Source organism: Perca fluviatilis, chromosome 1 (assembly GCF_010015445.1).
Source record: "Perca fluviatilis chromosome 1, GENO_Pfluv_1.0, whole genome shotgun sequence".
Classification (NCBI taxonomy): Eukaryota; Metazoa; Chordata; class Actinopteri; order Perciformes; family Percidae; genus Perca; species Perca fluviatilis.
In genome coordinates, this window is record NC_053112.1 from 31125680 (window position 1) to 31146879 (window position 21200).

Sequence of the window (21200 nt, forward strand, 5' to 3'; positions counted from 1 at the left end):
ATTAACTTTGGGTTCATTCTTCACTATTTTCGGATATTTTATAAACCAAACTATAGGTTGGTTAATCAAGAAAATAATTGGCAGATTAATCAATAATAAAAAAATAATCGTTATTCGCAGCCCTAAAATGGTTTGGTGCTGTGCACCTGATGCATTTTCTTTACCTCAAACGTCTCTGCATCAACTCAGTCACACGAAGGAAATCCACACAACCCAAAAAAGCTCAGTAAAAATATGATTTCATTCATATTATATACAACATACAAATACAATTTATGTACTAAAATGTACATACTCAAAATTCGTTAAGCCTTGCCAGTGTTTACATTCAGTAAAAACGAAATTCACACTGATAAATCATCCATTTTGGAGAAAGGAAGGAAAAATGTACTCGCTCACAGAAATGTAAACATAAAACACAATGATCCATATTTACAAAAGAACCAAACGAGCTCTGGGGAGGACGAGAAGGAAACACCGACTAATGCGGTTTCTGTCCGCCAGAGTCGTCACACAAACGTTTGTTTATGTTTACCAATGTGAGCAAAAACATACCAGTGATTTCAAGACGAGAAATAGCTTATCTGACAGGAAGTAAATGGGGAAAGAAGCACGTCAATGCATAAAATATACAGTCAGATGCTTAAGGACCAGTGATCACAAAAAGAAGCTGTTTTTAAGAATATGAGCTATTTTGGTTCGCAGTTTGTACTCTGAGTCACTGTCTTTGGGTTGTATTAAAATTAAAAAAAAACACTTATTTTAGTTAGCAAATACTCAATTTAACTTCTAGAGAAGCGATAAAAGATTATTTCAGATATTATATGATGTCAACTGAAACAGAGAAAGCTATTCATTAAATGAATACTGTTAAGCGGATTGAAGTTATACAAATACTAATGTCTCCCTTACAAAAATACACATACATCTTGATCGCAAAAATCCTTCTTTAAAAATAGCAATCATTTTACATCTTTTATTTTACTTACAAGGTTTTTCTTTTTAAGACTTCTACAGTAAAGCGTGAGAAAAATAGCTTCTGATAAAAACATTCAAAAGAATAGAAATAAATTATCAGCAATAAGAGTGTGATTCAGGTTATTTTGAGTGCGCCTGGAGAAACATCCTCTTACGAAGGTGAGGTTTTTGTTGGAAGGGAATTTCTCAGGTGAAGCAGGTTGACACTGTCGCTTCGAAGCAGTGGTGAGTCGGCGGCGCTCTGCGGGCGGCAGAGGAAACGCCCAGCTGAGCTCGACAGAACGGATCAACAGACGACGAACAGTTTTCACCCGAGCCTGAAACACGAGCGGCACCGATGGCAGTGAGAAGGAGAAATCGGAGCTTTTCTTCAACAGGGTGAGATGCTGTTTGACTGGGTCTCTAAACGTCCTTTTAGAGTATTTTATTGTTCTCTCAGATTAATTTAGTCGAGTCTCTTTTGCTGATGAGGACTTCCAGCAGCCGCAGTTTGGCTTTCACGTGCTTGTATTCGTTGTACTCGACTGCCAGCGGGGAGCGGTCCTCCTTCTGCACATTTCTGCGGGAACAAGACAACAGACGTTAAGAAACGGAGAAGGTTCAGCAGTAAAAAACTAAACAAAAACAATCTCAATGTGAATGTCTGCTCATTACTCTCTCTCTCTCACTTTTGTAATCTTTTACCTTCCATTTTGTCTAAAGAACTGATCCTCAAACTCTTTCAGGTTCTTGCGGAGTCTTATCTTCTCCTCTCGGGTTTCTTGGAGTTGCTCCACGAGTTCCTCCCTGTGAGAGAAAAAAAAAAGAGTAGAACTATTTAAATATCTCACACTAGAATATTTAAATATTAAATTGTGTTTTATTAATTACACGTGATCTTACGTTACAGGAGTATTTTCAGCAAAATATATTTAAGTACTCGCTCTGCAGAAAAATGTCCCCTGTGAGTGATACTATTTTTTAAGACATAATTCGATTGTTAATACTGTTACAATAATGTGTGAGCAGTGTTTTACTCTTGGAGCTGCTGGAGGGGGAGCTATTTTGAACTACTTTTAGGTTTCAGTTAGGTTAGGTCCAGTGGTTCTCAATCTAGGGGTCTGGCCCTGTCAAGGGGTCACAAGATAAAGCTGGGGGGCCGTGAGATGATAAATGTGGAAGGAAGAAAAAAAACCAAGATGTAATACAAAACTCTGTAGTCATTTTGCGGGATTTTTCTCTAATCTTTGCATTTTTGTAATGAAAAATTGACAAAAACTAGACACTGCTTTCTCTTAAAGGGTCACAAGCCAAAAAGGTCAGGAACCACTGGTTTAGTCTTTAAAGGACAATTCTGGCGTTCCAAGTTGACCGTTCTCTGGGATATGTTTTCATGCTAATCGAACGTGACCAGTTTTATCGCAAACCGCTAATTAGATTATAACGCTAGTTGTCGGGGCACGGGTAAAGTAAAAAGAAATCACTATTTCTTGTTAGTGGTATAGAAATAGCGATTTCTTTTTTCTTTACCCGTGCCCCGACAACTAGCGTTATAAGCTAATTAGCGGTTTGCGATAAAACTGGTCACGTTCGATTAGCATGAAAACATATCCCAGAGAACGGTCAACTCGGTACCCATGTGTTATTAACCCCTGGGTTCATTTTGCGCCGGATTTGTCCTTTAAAGATGTGTTGTGCTGTATTTTATACGCTTATCATGTTTGTTTTTTACTGTAAAATCTGAAAGGTAACCAGTAACTCAAGCTGTCAAATAAAAATAGTGGAATACAAAGTACAACATGAAATGTGGAGAGGTAGAAGTATAAAGTAATATTAAATGAAAATACTCAAGTAAAGTGCCTCAACGTTGTACTTAAATACAGTACTTGTGTTAGTGCACTACCTCTTGTTTACTACAGTATGTGAGAACAGTCTTCTCTATTTCCAGTAACGTACTTAGTGGCGGAGTGCAGATTGGACAGCCTCATGTCCGTCATGGTCTTAGAAGGTGAAAGTTCGTCCACGGGCGAAATAAAACCGTCCCCTTCTTCCTCCATGTGGTCCAGGAAGCCGAGCACGCTGAGGTCGGGTCGCACGGTCAGGGTGAACTGTGTCTTTGAGTCTCCGTCGTCCTCCGAGCCGTCCTCTTCCTCCTGCAGAAACATAAACAGGTCAAACGGTGGCCCGAGGACAAAGAGGCCACATCGTGCTGTGGCGTTAAAAGCGAGGCTGTCGGCCGGCTTCGAGGCTCAAACACCGCGGTGCGTGAGGGTCGTGCAGTGTTAGTCACCAATGCTTATGAATCATCACGGTACAGCGGCACAATGCAGTCCAATGGTCCTCGTTTGTGATTCATGTCTATACTCATTAGGGTGTGAGGATGGAGTCAGTGAAGGCGCTCAACTAGAAAACACACAGTTCTCCGTGAACCAACTTTATGTAAAGTCTTGAAACAACTATAGAAAATACACAGAGCACATTGATTTAGTTCTTCATTACAGTTTGTCCTAAAAAAAAAAAAAAAAACTAAAAAGGATAATTCTGCTTTATTACAAATTGGGTCTTATTTTTGTAGCTTTGACCATGATTTATTTAGCTTATTATAACATTGCACTCATCAAAGTCATTACTGAGATCAGGGAACATGACGACACTCACAGGAGCTGTCAGGTTCCAAATCTGATCATTTGCACTTATTTCAAACTGGTTGTTATTTAATATGAGTCACAATGCTTTTTATCTAGTTTATGTAGGTAATATGTTTGTAGGTGTTCAGGTGTCACCTAGCTGGTAGTCTATATCCACGACGTTCCACTTCCGGGATTGCTACAATTCCGCCGGATGACTCTTTTTGGCCGGATGTCTGTTACCTTCTTCTTTCTTTGTGTGGTAATTTTAAACTCTGGTCGATTCATGAGGACTATGGTCCGCAGCGCTGTGGAGGAGGGTCTGGCAATCCGAGACTACCAGGTGGTAGCTCACTGGCTATTGTGACAATAAATATACCAAAGATCTTTGTAATCCTATTTGTTGCGGTTAATTTTCCTCACAGAAACAAATATGGGGATACATTTATTTTATTAAATATTTTTAAAGATTTCCAAAATTAGTCAAACAATATTCCCATGCACCCACCGGCAATGGCAGAAGAACCCACTCAGGTAACGAGAACTCCAGGTTGGGAATAAGTGATCTAAACTACTTTATTTGGTTAATAAACCCTCATTGCAGAGCAAAACAGTTCTCTGAGATGAATGTATTTTGGACAATACATTTTTGTTTTCTCTTCAAATTTCATGTGATTGACCTAAAGGTTTGTTTAAATGCTGTTTGATTGTCTGATTGCCCATGTATCTGACTTCTTTTTAACCACTGCATGTTACTAGATCTTAGCAAGTAATTGGTAAGTACAATGCTATTATTACTCTAAGAAATGATAGCCAAAACTGTAAAAAAAAAAAAAATAAGACCCAAGGTGCAATACACCAGAATTATCCCTTACAACATAACACGTACTGCTCAAAAATCACAGAGCGGTTCAAACATCAGGTCCAGGCAGCTACTGATTCAACGTCTCTACAGAAGCTGGTGGTAGGAAACAGGCAACCGCCCAATCAACAGGCAGCAATCAGGATCATTAGAGGGGTGAATGGTAGTTAAATGAGGGGGAGGTGGGGTTGGAGGAAGTTGGGGCGGGGCAGGGGAGCTGGCGACTGATTATTCAAGCAGCAGCAGCTCTTCACCTTGATATCATCGAAGAAAAGTGCGGTTTCGCCCTCGATAATGGGCTGAAGGAGGGGACCTCGGCGCTTGCTGGAGGGAGAGCCCTGTGGTGACGGTTAAAAAGGAGGCATTAACCACGCTGAGACGCTCACGCTGGTGTTTACAGCAAGGCCGCGAAGAAACCCCCACACTGCCTTCATGTTTTCACCAAATTCTGTGTCTAAACTTATATCAGAGTTGAGCTGAAGCTGAGCAGAAGTTTCCCTTATTTATTCAAGCTTTTTTGTTTTCTCCAAGTGACAAAAATTCTAATTAGTCTTAACAAACAGCGTCCTGAATATGGGCCAAGACTGGAGTTAGTTTACTTATCTGAAGGAATCTCTCTGTGGAAACCATTTTAAGGTCCAAATATCACAACAGCAGCTAATGTTTTGTGACCGGAGCGTGTACAAAATAGAGCAGTAAAATAAAACAGAAAAAAATTGGAAAAAAAAACAATTGTTCCAGGATAATAAAAATGTTGCATCAGAACTCGATGGCAGTGGTCCCAATTTGCATGATGGCGATTAAAGACAGTGTATTATATAACGGATATATAATGCAGATCATATCTTGCATAATAGAAATGGTTATTAAATTGTTGAGTACACAAAATAAAAAGGGAAAAAGACGGATACACTCGTCTATATTTTATGCAACTGTTCATGCAACAAAGTAGCACTAACAACACTGGTCGTGGTTTTTTTTTTCGGTTTCTTATCTACAATTCAGAGCAAACAAGTCCTCACATCATAGTGAAGTTGACAGTTTCTAACCCTCTCCTGCACTCAAGCTTGTCATGATGTCATTTGCTGTGAACTCAATCTGCCACCTATGAGCTGCTTTCCGACCGGGGGGAGATTCACTGAGCAGCTAAAGCTGGACTTAGAAAGGTGGATAACATGTCTGTGCCAACAGTTCCCACACAGCAGGCACTAAAGCCAACATGAGCTGGGATTAAGAGTCTGCAGACGCTTTGACAATGTGGTGATCTTTGCCATTCGCTCGTCAAAGAGCAGCAGGACAAAGAGGCAGCTGTGGAGAAAAAAGAAAAGGAAGGGAGGTTGAGATGCGACACTTACAATGATGGGGATGGTGGAGGCTCTGCACAGGATCTGCTTCACCAGGCGATATCTGTCATACAGGGGCTTCATGATTTGCCTCTCGCCTTTGGAGACCTGAAGTAGCACAAAGGACGGACACAAAGAGACCCAGTTAGCACAGCATTGGCTTCTTTCTGTCTTCCTCTGTCTCCCTACATGCTAACTAGATACAGGCTAACTTAACACAAAATGACAGCTAACCCAGACCGGCCTACAACAACTCCTTAGCCCGTTCTTCAGAGCGTGAAGGTTGTTAACAACAAACCGCTAAGGAACACAGTGTGAGGAGGTGACGGAAAGGTCAGCTGCACTTCCTGATATACCACAACACTAGCAGGGATTAGACAGCGCAATTATTGCAATTGGATTTGGGTCTGACATCAAACAAAGTGTCAGATCCTTTACAGTTCAGTTTTTCAGCAGCGTTGTCCTTTAAATGTCGCCGAAGCTCCTTGTGGCGAAACAAAAATGATCCGCTTTCTAATAGCATAAATTAATGCAAATAAAGATAAAAAGGAATGAAAAAAACACATCCATCCTTTCATTTATAGCTACACACTGTGAAAGCTAACCAGATGCACACGCAGCTCTTGCCTGAGACATTATTCACCCTTGACTTGCAATCTGGGTCACAATGAAGTGGTAAACAAGTTTTTTTTTTTTTTTGGGCTAACATGGCTGATATGCAGTTTGGACTGGCCTTTTGTGGAGGCTGTACGTATCTATGTGTTTGTTTATTTAAAGGAGGACTTACTGGTCGACCATGTATGCTCTCGTAGTAGAGGAGAGCTTTCTGCAGGGCGACTTTCTCTGCTCCGATCTGCTCCCGTGTCATATCCTGGGACAGGAAGTGAAACATGAAAACAGTTCAGAAATTACCTGGGTTCACTCTGTGTCTGCCAGCTTTGAAATGTACACTGTTTATCTTACACAAGATACGAAACACCGCCGCGATCTTACCTTGATGTCCTCGGGGCGGTTCACCTCCTCCCTCTTCTCCTGCAGCTTCTTCAAAATGGCCTCCAGGCTGCTTTCCACCGGAGGCTTCGGCACTTTCTCCTGCTGGGGTTTCTTCTCCAGCTGAGAGCCGAAGCTTTTGGGCAGCGTGTTGCTGCGCTGGCGGGTCAGAGGCGGCAGGTCCTCTTCAGACTTTATCAGCTTGTTTTCTGATGAGGAAGAAGAGGAGAAACAGGAAGAAAAAAATAAATAAATAAATAAATATATATTTTGATCTCACTACAGACAACCTATCAGCTGGGTTTAGGAGTGCTTTTCATTTCTCTGTCTTACCTTTCAGCTCTTTACGAAGCTTGGCCAGTTCATTAACCCATCTCAGCACCTCTGGGTTTCCAGCTTTATCACTGTGGGAGGGCTGGATGGAAAAGAATGCGATAGAACACATGAGAACAGATTCTCCTTTCACAATGAAGCAGCAGCACCTGTAATTATTGCTCACCTGAATCCTACCTGTATTAACCATAAATCTCAAGTATAAGCTTTGGGATTATCAGTCAGAGGCAATTGGCCTTTAAAAAAACCAAACAGTTCCAGACCTCTATTCTCTATTTATAAATCACTTGTAATGAGTCTCTTCATTAGCCTTGTTTATGGTTTTTAAAATGTCTTTTGATTCAGATTTTATATTTATGTTATAAATGAAACGCTTGTTACTACTGCACCTACCCTGTATTTCCGCTCCTCTTCAAACCTCTCCTCAAACCGGTGGATCTTCTTCTTCAGTACATGGATCCTCTTTGTGAGCTGGGCGGACGTCAACTCCTCCCTCTCATCGTCGCAGGAGCCAAGAGACGAACTCCGCCTGCGACTGGAGAGATACAGTCATGTTGTTAATTCCACTGGCCGCTCCTTCCCACTTGCCTCTTCATAAAACAAACGTGTCGAGTGTTTACCTGACAAATGAGTGTGCGTTTGGTGGTGAGGGAGGCACTTCGGTGTCGTCCAGGTACTGCTGGCTCTGTCCGTAGGCGTAGAAGCGCGGGGACAGCATTGGGTCGCTGTCCTCCTCCAGCAGCTGGCGGATGAGGCGTCCCCCGGCGTGAGGGGACAGTCGGGCTTCTTCGCGGTCCATGCTCTCCCTCTGCAGTGGCGAGTACGCTGGGACTGGTTCTGAAAAACACAAAAACAAATAGATAACTTAGTTGCTGTTTTAAAATGAAAATATGAATTGAATGGATGATGATTGTTGGCTGCGACTAATGTTTTTTCCCACGATATTGATTAAAATGCAGATTATTTTCTCAATTAATTCAATTCAATTAATTAATGGTTTGCACTATAAAATGTCACAAAATAGTGGTTAAATACCCATCATAGGTTATTAGAGCCCCAAAGTCCTGTCTTCCAATCCAGCTGATTGAAATTGAATAATTGTTGCAGCTCTAATCTAGATTGCTCTTTGCTAATAAAAAAAAGGAGAACATTTTGTTACATACAACAAAGTATTTTGCTAACTTGGAACTAAATAATAATCTATAATTAGATTTTAAGATGTAAAGTAACATACACGATGCGACAAAATGTTCTGAGAAAGTCCCACAATATCTTCATTTCCACAGATCAGCCCCCTCTTCCAAGACACTAGAAGGTAATATCTCTCCCTGCTAACATTTTTTTGGATCCTCTCTGGCGACGTGAAAGTCATTGGACATGATGAAGCTGCTCTCTCTAAAACCGTTGTGGGACAAAAAAAACTTCCTCGGGGGCTCGACAGTTATATTTGTTGTTTTGAAACTGGTGAGTCACGCCCACCGTCCCTCTCTCGCTTCATCCCCTGGTTACAGTCTCCACTCTGGTAATAATTATGTCTAGTGAAAATAGCCATGCAAAGACCCCTGATGATCCCCGGGCTATTAATAATGGCTGGCTCTCCGTGGGATAATGTCAGGGCACAACCCCTGTTGAGAGGTACAGTGATGAGTGTGTGTTTTAGTTTCCACTTTGCATGGTAAGAGACAAACCTGGTCAGTGTCTGTCCAAGCACGTGTGCGTGAGAGAAAGACTAGACAGAGAAATATCAGAGTACACTGTTATATTATGATAAGAAGGGAGAACTCTATAGAAACTATGTGAAACCATGAAACTCGGCAGGAACAATAACGTAGATTTCATAGAAAAGGTGAGACCTGTAACATCAGGTGTCAGGAGACAGGGAGAGGAGATGGAGGGAGAGAAAACAAGCTCTGAGGGAAACCAACCGTCAGTGTAAACATTCAAAGTGTCAGAAAGCACACGTGAAAATATGCACGCCCAATCTAAAACTGCACATGCATATTTTTCTTAGCTGGGGTGAGTTGGTGCCGTACGAGAAGCAACTTAGCTCAAATTCCAGCTCTGGTCCCACGGGTCCTCCTGTACTTTTAGGTACGTGCAGTTTTTCAAGCAGCAACTCTCTGGCATGTTAGTGCTCGCTCACAGCGGCAGGTGTAACTCTCAATCACGCCAAATGACTTCATTTGAGCTCTATTATCTAGCTCAGAGTGCAGAGCAGTGTAGCCGGCCACTGAGGCTCCATGGCATTTGAAATTAATCCTTTAAATCAACCGCTCACCAATGGTTCAGGATTAACTAGACTAATGAAACAAAAACATGCCAGTGTGCCATTTCACTAAAGGTTGCTGTGTGTGTGTGAGACGCTCGTCCACAATGTTCCAGATTATTCAAGCGGGTTGCCATGCTGTGGAAAAGGTCACTCAGACAGCCTTTTCTTTCTTTCTCTCCGATACGTTATTTGCAGCAAAACAAGTCAGCACTGACGGAGATGTAACAAAACACTTACCATCAAAACAACTTGAATAAAAAAAGGTTTTGAAATCAAGGAAAGGGGTGTTAAAGAACGGAGAATCTAGAGAAACAAACAAAGAAAAAGGGGGGGGGGGGGAGAGAAGGAAAGGACAAGGTGAAGGAATGAAATCAAAGAAACAGAAGTAATAAAGTACCAGCATACATCCATCTTGTTGCAATAAATATGGGAAATCAAAATAACAAACATCTCGCTAAACCTTAATTAACATATGAGCTACAGGGGCTTCTTTCTTCCTGTTGAAATGCCCGTTAATTTCTTACCACCATCGCTGGCAGACAGACAAGGACAGGCCAGTGGCAAATATCTGGCCATCACGACAAGCGCTGGCAAACAGTGCCTAATGCCCTCATCCACTCGCAAGCCCATTTGTACAGTATTACACCTTCTGTACAGTATGCTCCCATCACCTAAAAGTACTTACTACCATAATGCAGCTTTATTTATTTCTTATTCAGCTTGGCTTGTTTTGCCAGAACATAAATCCCTCTTTGGCTCTCCTTCGTGAAGAATAAACATGCCAGCTACACTCACAAGTTCAACTTTACACAATACATTTACACAATTGCAGTTTGTGCAATGGCAAGCCCAGCTTGCACTCGTGCTTCAAGCGACCTGGTCTGTTCGCCATCTCATGCACCTAAAAGGAGATACTTTATGTCTGAACAGCCCGTCACAGCCAATCATGCAGGCGCCTTGTGGCGTCCTTGCTGCCACAAACCCAGTTATGTATTTAGGACAGAATGTACCGGAAGGAGATTTAACAAGAGGCAAAAAGACAAGAAAAAAAACCCACAAAGGGCAAGTGATCTAATACAAAATGTCTTCATAATTTCAGCGTAAAAACAATCACCTGCAAAGTAAATTTCCTACATTATCCCTCAGGCAAATTGCATTTGAATTACAAGCGCACACAATCAGAGACATTGTGTACGAACTGAAGGATCCAACTAACACCACACCTTTAAAGGGACAGGAGAAAACGTTTGTTAATTCAGGTACAATATTTAAGTACTCAACTTCTCCCGTGCTGCAACGCAACAACAACAACAACCTCTCAGTTGTTTTTCACGTTTCACATTTGGCCACTAGAGAGCTCCACAAAACATGCAATCGTCTGCTCATGCTCCGAACATGAGGCCGTTAAAGTTAAGAGATGTATTGCATGGAACAATTGTGCCACATCAAACAGAAAAGAGTGGTGGTGGAGATGGTGGGAGTGAAGACAAATGTTTTCAGCAGAAAGATGTCAAAACATGCCCTTTAACTGCACCTAACTGTAGGAAATGAACCTGTTGGTTATTGTTCCAGTGTACAGTTCAGCAAAATGCTTGGCTTTCACTGCTCAACTCAGACACCTCCACCCACCTCTACTGTGTCGCAACGTCCTAACAAAACAATCAGTCTCAGTGCAGTGCGACTGTGCATGATTTCCTTTCTGCACAAACACCAACACCACTGCATGAACAAACACATTAATAACAAGCTTTAAAAGAGGTCTGACTGCAAAACAGAGGAACAATGCAATGCTCGCGACTATTCCTGCAAACTCTGCATTAGAAACTTGATAAGCCAGCATCAATAAAATAATCCAACATACTTCATTCGATGCATTTAAAATGTAATCTTGTGCAAAGCTGCCATTGAATGCAAAATCACCATCATTATTCCTGCATTGACAGAGCAAACATTCATTATGTCAAATTTAAACTGACTTTTTTATATATATAGATATACATATATATATAAATCGAGCACGTCTGAACATTTCAACCAGAATCAATAAACTCTCTGAATGCAAGCCAAGTTTCTAGAGCCGACGGGTACACCGTTATCATCATTCAATCTCCCATTTAATGATTGATTTCTGACTGGGAATTACAGCAGCGGCAAAGTCTGGAAACAACTCAGGGCCAGAAATCGCCAAGTAACGGATACATCCTGGTAAGAACCCAATGTTTGCTCTTTAAATAAAACCACCAGGCGCTCTGAACTTAGCTACACCTTAATATTTTCTCTTGATAGATGAATTCAATTACAGATGCAAGGTTCCCATGTGGCCTAATTCAACAGCAACAAAACAACAAACTGTCTGCAGTGCTGCCTTATCTTGCTAGCCAGGTAAACAAGCATGTCACCAGTGTGTGTTTCTCCACCAGATATAGGTGGCTAGAGAACTTAAGAGGATCAACAATTACATTTACAATTAAATCCAGCAGGAGGCAGAAGAAACTGCATCAGCAGGAGGAGGAGGAGGAGGAGGAGGAGAGGCAGCAGAAGGTGTGCAGCTGCTACCCAGACACCCATGTGCAGAGCTGGGTGGAAGACAGCGAGTAGGTTGTTGGGGCACGTTTGTGTGAAAAGGTGTGTATTCCAGATAGTATTGGACCTATTTAGCAATAAAGTATTGCATGTAAGAGAACAATCTAAGCATGAAAACAACCATTGGATGGCCTAACGCTTTACCTCCCCAGTTGTTTTCCTCAGTAAGTGCTGTCAGGTCCAGCTGGGGCACGTCCTCACAGCTTTCGCAGTCTGAGTCCGAGCCTCGCACCTCTACGCCGCCGACCCTGCCCGTGTCACAAGTGACGGGTGACTCCTGGATCTTCATCCTTAACGTCTGCAACACCATGAGAGAAAAGAAAAGAGTGCTCAACGACGAAGACCAGCCTGTGAACACAGTCTTTAAGTTGAGCCACACACTCCCACAGAATGGCCCTGCCCTAAGAGAAGGGGCTGCTCCCTGCTTGGGATTGGCTGCCTCTGCGGCCAAAACATCCGCCCATCTGTCTTTGGCTGTGAGAGAGAGAGAGAGCAAGAGTGGATTGGCTCCGCCTTGTCTTTCACCCACTGGAATCCCTCACCCCTCCCTTTCTCCCCCTCCCTTCCTCTTTCCCTTATTTTCTCTCTTAACAGTAGTCCTCCTTGCTTTCTGTTTTGCCTGACATGCATATATTCCCCACCCTAGCACTGCTCTGGACTTGTTTGTTTCACAGCAGCAAGAGCAGAAGGGAGGGGTGGATGGGTGGTAGAGAGAAAGAGGGGGAGGGAGGTGAGGACAAAAAAAAGCAAACAGATTGTGAGCTAGCACACGTAGGCTGACTGGGTGATTTTGTCTCTCTGCAGACAAACATCCAGCTCAAACCAGACATATTACATACAAGCCTTCTCCTCCAGCACCTCATTACTTATTTGTTTCTCCCACTGTTTAAAGCCAGAAATCTTGGTGTAGTCATGGACTCAGACCTGAATTTCAACAGCCACATTAAGACAATTACAAAGTCAGCCTATTACCACCTTAAAAATATATCAAGAGTTAAAGGACTTATGTCTCAGCAGGATTTGGATAAACTTGTCCATGCTTTTATCTTCAGTAGACTTGACTACTGCAACGGTGTCTTTACAGGTCTCCCTAAAATCAGACAGCTGCAGCTGATTCAGAACGCTGCTGCCCGAGTCCTCACTAAAACCAAGAAAGTGGATCACATCACTCCAGTACTGAAGTCTCTACACTGGCTTCCAGTGTCTCAAAGAATTGATTTCAAAATACTTTTGGTGGTTTATAAATCACTAAACGGTTTAGGGCCAAAATACATTTCTGATCTGCTGCTACACTATGACCCACCCAGACCTCTCAGGTCGTCTGGGACAGGTCTACTTGTTGTCCCCAGAGTCAGAACTAAACAGGAAAACTAACAAGAAGCAGCATTCACTTTTTATGCTTCACATATCTGGAACAAACTCCCAGAAAACTGCAGGTCCGCAGCAACTCAAAGTTCTTTTAAATCAAAGCTAAAGACCTATCTTTTTGATGTTGCCTTTCTTTAAATAACTGTTCATTTGTTATACTGAAGTTGCATTGATGACACTGTATGACACTCGATAACTGCTCTTTAATGTTTAATTTCTTATACTGCACTGTAACTTTTATTTGCGTATTCCATCTCTCAGTTCTTTAAAATTCTTATACTGCACTGTCAATTTTATTCTTGTCTTTTAATGTTTTAATTTGTTTTTTAATCGTTTTCTAACTGCTCTTTAATGTTTTATGTAAAGCACTTTGAATTGCCCTGTTGCTGAAATGTGCTATACAAATAAAGCTGCCTTGCCTTGCCTTACCCATCACCCACCAGCTTCACCTCTCTCTCCTATCTTAAACTTTCTCAAACTCCACTCCTCGAACAAAGCGGTTCAATCAAATTCTAGTGTAATGTTAATAATTTGGGGGAAAAAAATACTCAGCGGGTCACGTATTTAGAACGTGTCCATGGATCACTTAGCACTAAGCCCATGGAGTCCCATTTCCTCTCTCTGGGCGTGGGACCAAGCTATTTTTAGGAAAAACAGATCAAGACACACTGCTACTAGACCTCATAAATGCCACAGACGGCTTACAGGAAGGAGTGCACTTGAATCTGGTTACAACAGCCCCTGTTGTGTTTTTATGTTCATGATAGTAAGTTGTTGTTGTTGTTGTTGTTGGCAGGTTCATGCAAGATAACAGTGCAACAACATAATTAGTCTCAGGTGTGTGTGTGTGTGTGTGTGTGTTCTTGTGCTGAAGCGAGGCCAAAAACAGAAAGTAATCATGCCTCTTCAGCTGTTACAGGAGAAACAACTTTGGGAATCATGGAGGATACAAAGTGGTATTAGTGACCAGAGAACATACTTAGCTCTTATAGTAGATCTTACCGTCACTGTTTTTCAAATCAAGAACCCCCCCCCAGCACCTCTATAAATAAGTAGGCTAGCTACATACTGCACCAGCTCACTCAATCAACATGATGTTCAGTTGTATCAGCTTCTACAAAGCACTTATTTAAAAACAAAATAACTTGTCACTTTTTAAGCTGGTTCGCCTGTTACTCCCGTTATTTCCTTGTAATATAGCATTTAAAAGGCTATTTTTTTAAACTTTTGTAGTACTCACTCGCCATATATAACGCTACATTATCACTTCCAGCAAACGTCACGGAGAACAAGGGCAGAACAGCATCATCCAACCGTTTTAACCGAATATTCTCTGGTCCAGCATCATCCAACTGTTTTAACCGAATATTCTCTGGTCCAGCATCATCCAACTGTTTTAACCGAATATTCTCTGGTCCAGCATCATCCAACTGTTTTAACCGAATATTCTCTGGTCCAGCATCATCCAACTGTTTTAACCGAATATTCTCTGGTCCGGCTTAGCTAAAAACACGACAACGAATCTGTTAGCACGTTATAATGTGTCGTTTATTACCGAGCCTGTTTGTAACCGCGTAGGCTACTGACAACGTTATCTTCCCTTCACCTGTTCAATTGACTCTAGCAGTTTAAGTTAGAGAACACTTGACTGTTCTGGGGCCTGTTTCACAAAACCAAGATAAGGGATTAAGCCGGGATTTCCCAGTTATCCTGGATGAATTAAGCCTTGATTCGGTTTCACGAAAGCGGAGGCACATAAATCACCATGGAGATTTATTCTGTACAGCTAGCCTGCTCCTGACCAGGCTAACAGTCAGGATTTATTTAATCCTGGAGCCTTTTCTGATCACCCAGCAGTGGTTTTACCCTATTGTTATTATCAGCCTGGATTAAAATACAACAGGTGCATATTGCTGTTTATTTAAGTACTGTTATTATTTAAAGTTGTGACCATTATTTTTTTATTTATAATTATTCATGTGACAGTCATTGTTACTGTTATATTGCTGTATGAAGACTGCTGTTCATATTGTTGTTAGAAGTTTGATGAATATATTATGGCAGTTGTTGAGATAATTAGAAAAGGCTGATACAATTTCAGATGTGTTTTAAATGAAGTCTGTTACTAAGGGCAATACATACAATGCTGTACATTTCTATAGTTGACCAATGCACCTTGAATTATTTTAGTTGATTAATTTTTTTTAAATTCTTTAACAATAAGGATCATGTTTGTTCCACTTCCATGTGCATTGTATTTGGCATTCTTAGCACACAATTTATGTTGTCCAGTAAACTGGGAATATAATTTGGGAGGATTGTACAATTTAAGAACATATCCTAATTGTACAATCCTCCCAAATGATAGTCTTAGTTCACTGGACCAGTAACTATCTAGTGATGTAGGCTACTGTACATTCATGTAACAACAGGGAGAGGACACCTCAATGGTTTTTGACCTCATATTTGGGGGGAAATAACTGATGAATATCACTCTGTTCCATTCAGTGTGCATGGAATTTATCACTTAATTATCTTCATAGTTTCTAGATTTTAGAGTCCAATTTCTTCAGTGTCTTTATTTTCTATGTCCATATATACAGGGAGCAAGGCATATAATATGTAGAGAAGGAAACTCGGCCTCTATAAAAAATAAAAAATGACTGAATGATAGTCTAAAAATATACATTTATGAAATACTGAAACCATTCTATGAGTCACTGTCATTTGCAAAAACGAACAGTTGTACACTTTGCATTAAAAGCGAGCAGTGGAAGTTAATATGACTTAGGAAACTTATATTTTAGCCCATGAGAGAGAGGGAGGAACAGAGTGAAAGAGATATTTACGCATCATATTCTGGCGTTGTAGAAAATTGATCTTCATTGTAAATTCCCTGAGTAACATTATCTTCTGCTCACTTTTAAGGCAAAGCGTGCAACTGTTAATGTGTGCAAATGATTAGTAGCCTAATCCTTGAATGGAATGATTATGACGGCTTCAATTCAGAGACGTGGTCAGTTAATGTATATATTTAGGCTACATTACGCATTCAGTCGGTCCGTGATGCGTCTGCTTTCACGCTTCTCGCTGTTTCATTACAGCGGCGTGTTCTTTTCTTTTTATACAAATAATGTGTTTCACGTCGTCATACTTCCACAAGAAGCTGCTGCTCACTCTGTATAAAGTATGTACAATGCGTATTCTCCATTTTGGCATCAGTAAATCTGTGATCGACCTCGCGGTCTTTTGAGGAAAGCCGTGGCGCGCATCTATCTGAATTACTTCAGCCTGGCTCGACCTAGTCGCTCCTCCTCAGCCTGGCTTGGCCTTCGTGAAACGCACCAAGCCAGGATGCACATATTAGACTAGGTCAAGCCTCGCTTTATCAGTTATCCTGGATTTATATATTCTGCTTTTGTGAAACAGGCCCCTGGTGTTACGTACGTGAACTAACCACAGACAGTTGTCTCATGGAATCACGGAAGTTCGTCGCTGCAGAATGGCAGTTCGACGCTGAATGAATATTGGGGAAACACAATGGATATTTTGAGTTATTTTTGGTATAAAAAAAAAATTCTCGAATTAACATTCAGAGGAATGATCATGTTCAGTTGCATCAGCTTCTAGACCCAGTGTGTGCGCACAAACAAACCAGCAGTCAAACAAACAAATACAAGTCAAATATTCCTGATGAAACTACGGTTTCCAATATCAATAAAGAACTTTCATGCTCAAGTAACATTAGTGATGGTGATTTAAGGTGTTTAAGTTATTGGTTTTGTGCCAATTAACACCTCTTTTGTAATGAATCAATACCAATTAATTCTTTTAAGTGTTACGTATGCAGATTCACAGATTTAAGACTCCTGGTTCATTAACATAATGGAAGTCTATTCTCAAGTAACTTATAATGTTGTGCGTAAGATTTGAGTTAGGTTGTTTCTAGTGCAGCAGCTTTGGCAAAGATGTAATTGCTAGTGGTTGGCGGATCGATCCAAATATCGATAACAACGTTGGTATTGATAATTGATCAATACCAGTGTAATGAGATCGATACCTTAGTTTCAGTTTCTCTCCAGTATGCACTGCTGCGGTTTCATCAAAGAGGTGACCTGGCTGTTTGCGTCTGTGCCGCTGCTTTCGCTCCTGTCACCATAGATATATCTATGTCCTGTCACAGCCTGGTCACAGCCATTGGTCACAGCCATGGTCACAGCGCGGAGCAGGCAACTTTGCTCCTCCCCCCCTCTTGTGATTTGATGTTGTACCATCACGTGACTGAGCAGCGCCAGGCAAACAAGCAAGTAACCAGACAAGCCGCCAATTTTCTTTTTTCTTGTTTTTTGCAGGGTGGTCAGCAGCACACATACACAAGCAGGACGGAGTGCAGTGTGGCTAGATTTCCCAATACATCCATGATATGTTCAGGCCGAAAATGAAACAACGGCAAGCTGTATGATTTGTAAAAAGGCTGTAAGATACTAAGATACAGTGGTAACACAACAAAATTATACAAGCATATAAACATTCTGTCCTTGGTTTTAACGTATTAATAATCCAAATGTAAAATCACAAAAACACTTAAGCTAAAGGTCATGAAAATTCATCCACCTTAATTATTAAAAAGTATCGTTTTGGCACTGGCACTGTATTTACTTGGTATCTGATTGATACCAAATATTGCAGTATCGCACACCACTAGTAATTGCAGGCTCTGGGACTTTTAAAAAAAATCTTTACTGCAAATCAAGTACAATGACAAATTCAAAAATACATAAGGGGCCAGGAGGTATATAAAATATGAAAGATTAGCATTCACACACTACTATTGGCCAGGCGTCCATGCTTACGCATGGTAACGTAACCGGATTTGTACAGGTCCTATCCCCTGGCCAATCGGCTATCATAACCTTAACCACTAGAGGTCAATGCCTAACCCCAACCAATCGAGCTGCTTTGTAGGGCGTGGTCATAGTATAATTCGTAAACACGCATCCGTAAATACGCATCCCCCAAAGCTCTCCGCGGGGTAGTTCTCTTAATACTACATCCATGACGTTCCACTTCTAGGATTGCTCCGGTGCCACAGGAAATTCCGCCGGATGCATGTATTTTCGCAGATGTCCGTTTCCTTTGCGTTGGAATTCCGGTGGATTTATGAGGAGTATGGTTGACTGCTCCTCATATCTCTGCATGTTAAATTGATACAGCTAGCTAGACTATCTGTCCAATCTGAGTTTTCTCTCGCACAACTATTTTACAGCAGCTCAGTGCGGATCTTAGCACCGCCTGTGACGATTGTGATTGGTTGAAAATGAAATGCCAATAAACCAGAGCAGTAGCTACATTAAAACGCAGCATAACCGGCACTGTCACGAGCTTTTGAATTTAGGACGGGAAAGTTGCCACAGACACTCAGATCCCATTACTTGACAAAGCAGCTAATACAAGCGCTTTCATGGGTCATATGCTCAATCCCCATTGTTTTAACTCACTTTTTGATAGATAAGAACTTAACAGACAATTAACTAGATGAAAATCTTACGGACAATAACTTTAATCATAAAGTTTATTATCAAAGAAAAGCTTGTTGGTAATTATCAGCTTGATTGTGCTTTGTTCTAAACTCATTGCTTGTTAATTAGTATACTTTAGGTGCCTTCTTGTGAAGCGTTACCATCACGCAATTAAAGTATGGACTCGTTAGGCTTTGAAACAGAAGAGCCTCTGAATGTTATAAGTGTCAGAGGTAAGAGATGTTGAGACTGACTAACATCTTGTCACACGGATTAAGCTGTTTGGGGGGGCTTACTCAGACAGTGTACAAACATATGGAGTTATATTCCTATCTTTAATCAAGAGCGCATTCTTTCAATTTGAGAGCATTTCTCACTGATATTACGTTCAGATTTTGTAATAATTTCCCTCAAAACCTTGCTCTCACACTCAAATTGTCACTGCTCGCGCTTGGATTTGCTCTGCTTGTGCTCAAAGTTTGTGCTCGTGCTTGGATTTTCTCTGCTTGTGCTCAAAGTTTGTGCTCGAGCTTGGATTTGCTCTGCTTGCACTCAAACTTTCTGCTTGGACTCAGATATGTTGTTGTTTGGACAGATTTCCTGCTCTCAGCTTTGAACCTTCTCCTCGCACTCAGGCTGATTCTGCTCACTTGCAAAGTTTCTGCTCTCGGATTTCTCCTGCGCGCTTGGATTTTTTGTGTGTTATAACCCTATCAAAAGTCAACAACCAATAGAATGCTAGCTGTAGTGTTGACCAATGAAATGATCCCAACCCCGTTGAGGGTGCGTTCACTTTACTTTAGAACGTCTGTTGAGGGCGGCTGCACTGTAACCTGACTGTAACCAAGTTTATATATCCCCGCGCCGTTTATAGCTTTATTATAAGTATATGTCAACAATGTGCACAGAATGGTCGACGCTTTCACCTGCACCCGTCAGGAAACGGGAGAAAGCTTTGAAGTGGGACGTATGAAGTTATGTCCACAACTACGAGGGTGAGTAACATAACTTAAGCACCTAGCTAGCTAGCTAGCATATGGCGCTAGCATATAGCCTAGCTTGATGTCCATAAACAAATACATGTTCTTTATTGTATAGCTAGCTAGATTGAACGACATATGACGGACAGTGTGTGTATATGTGATGACCCTACTTTGTATTTTTTCCTCGTTTGGTTAACCATGTTCCTGGGATTTGGCTAATTTCATGTTAGAGCCAGTAGTAAAACATAAACTGTAATATAACTGAAAGAACACAAGAAACTGGATTGTTTGTGTCAGTTTTTGCATCACTGTTTTGTGTTGTTCATCAGAATTTAGTCCTCATTCCTTCATATAACATTAGTTTGAAAATAGATTCATAGCAATCTGTATAAAACGTAATGTTAAGTTCAATTTTATCACTATAATAAAAACAGATCTAGAAATGATATGGTTTCTTATTTGCTCCTTAAATAGCAGTTATTTGTTTAATTAATACAAAGCAAACTGAACTGAAAAAACAAGTATTTTGTTTTACTTTCTTTTCATCCCGGTGGGGCTGAGGGGTTTGACCCCTGCTGATCTGTGTGTCATATCACCAACCCACGATAGCTAGAATTCACCCTGCTACTCCAGATCTACCTGCTGTATGTCTGGCTACAGACTACAACCATCTGTTCCAGATCTACCTGCTGTACGGCTGGCTACAGACTACAACCATCTGCTCCTGATCTACCTACTGTATGACTGGTTACAGACTACAACCATCTGCTCCAGATCTACCTACTGTACGGCTGGCTACAGACTACAACCATCTGCTCCAGATCTACCTACTGTACGGCTGGCTACAGACTACAACCATCTGCTCCTGATCTACCTACTGTATGACTGGCTACAGACTACAACCATCTGCTCCAGATCTACCTACTGTATGACTGGCTACAGACTACAACCATCTGCTCCTGATCTACCTGCTGTATGACTGGCTACAGACTACAACCATCTGCTCCAGATCTACCTGCTGTATGACTGGCTACAGACTACAACCATCTGCTCCAGATCTACCTACTGTATGACTGGCTACAGACTACAACCATCTGCAAGTTTTGTTTGTAGTGAACATCATCAACAGCTGCACTTAAAGTCTCTTGGGTTCATATGGGACTTGGTTGTTCTCCATACTGCATCAAACACTGTATTATTTTTTTGTGTTATATTAGTACAGACAAGTAAGTACCATTACTTAATCACAGTATATTATTCTGGTGTACACTGTTGACTTGACTCCATGCTATTGACTATACTTTAGCTTGCCACCTCATAACTTTACCTTAATTGCTCTTGTATAGTTAATTTATCTTCTACTAGT

General features: G+C 41.2%; 1 protein-coding gene across 5 annotated transcripts in view; it reads right to left on the bottom strand.

The window, feature by feature from the left end:
• Positions 1-222: 222 nt before the first annotated feature.
• Positions 223-21200, bottom strand: part of fam13a (family with sequence similarity 13 member A) — a 76542-nt gene continuing 55564 nt past the window's right edge. For 2 of the 5 annotated variants that reach the window (XM_039803191.1, XM_039803183.1), the window contains exons 15-26: positions 12109-12262; positions 9619-9684; positions 7733-7949; positions 7506-7647; positions 7113-7194; positions 6783-6988; positions 6577-6660; positions 5802-5897; positions 4701-4784; positions 2914-3110; positions 1663-1764; positions 223-1537 (exon numbers count right to left, since the gene is read on the bottom strand). In XM_039803191.1, coding sequence (XP_039659125.1) covers positions 1414-1537; positions 1663-1764; positions 2914-3110; positions 4701-4784; positions 5802-5897; positions 6577-6660; positions 6783-6988; positions 7113-7194; positions 7506-7647; positions 7733-7949; positions 9619-9684; positions 12109-12262 — 1554 coding nt within the window. In that variant the 3' untranslated portion in view covers positions 223-1413. The remainder of the gene's footprint in view (positions 1538-1662; positions 1765-2913; positions 3111-4700; positions 4785-5801; positions 5898-6576; positions 6661-6782; positions 6989-7112; positions 7195-7505; positions 7648-7732; positions 7950-9618; positions 9685-12108; positions 12263-21200) is intronic. The other 3 variants (XM_039803199.1, XM_039803209.1, XM_039803217.1) reach the window with 3 other exon arrangements.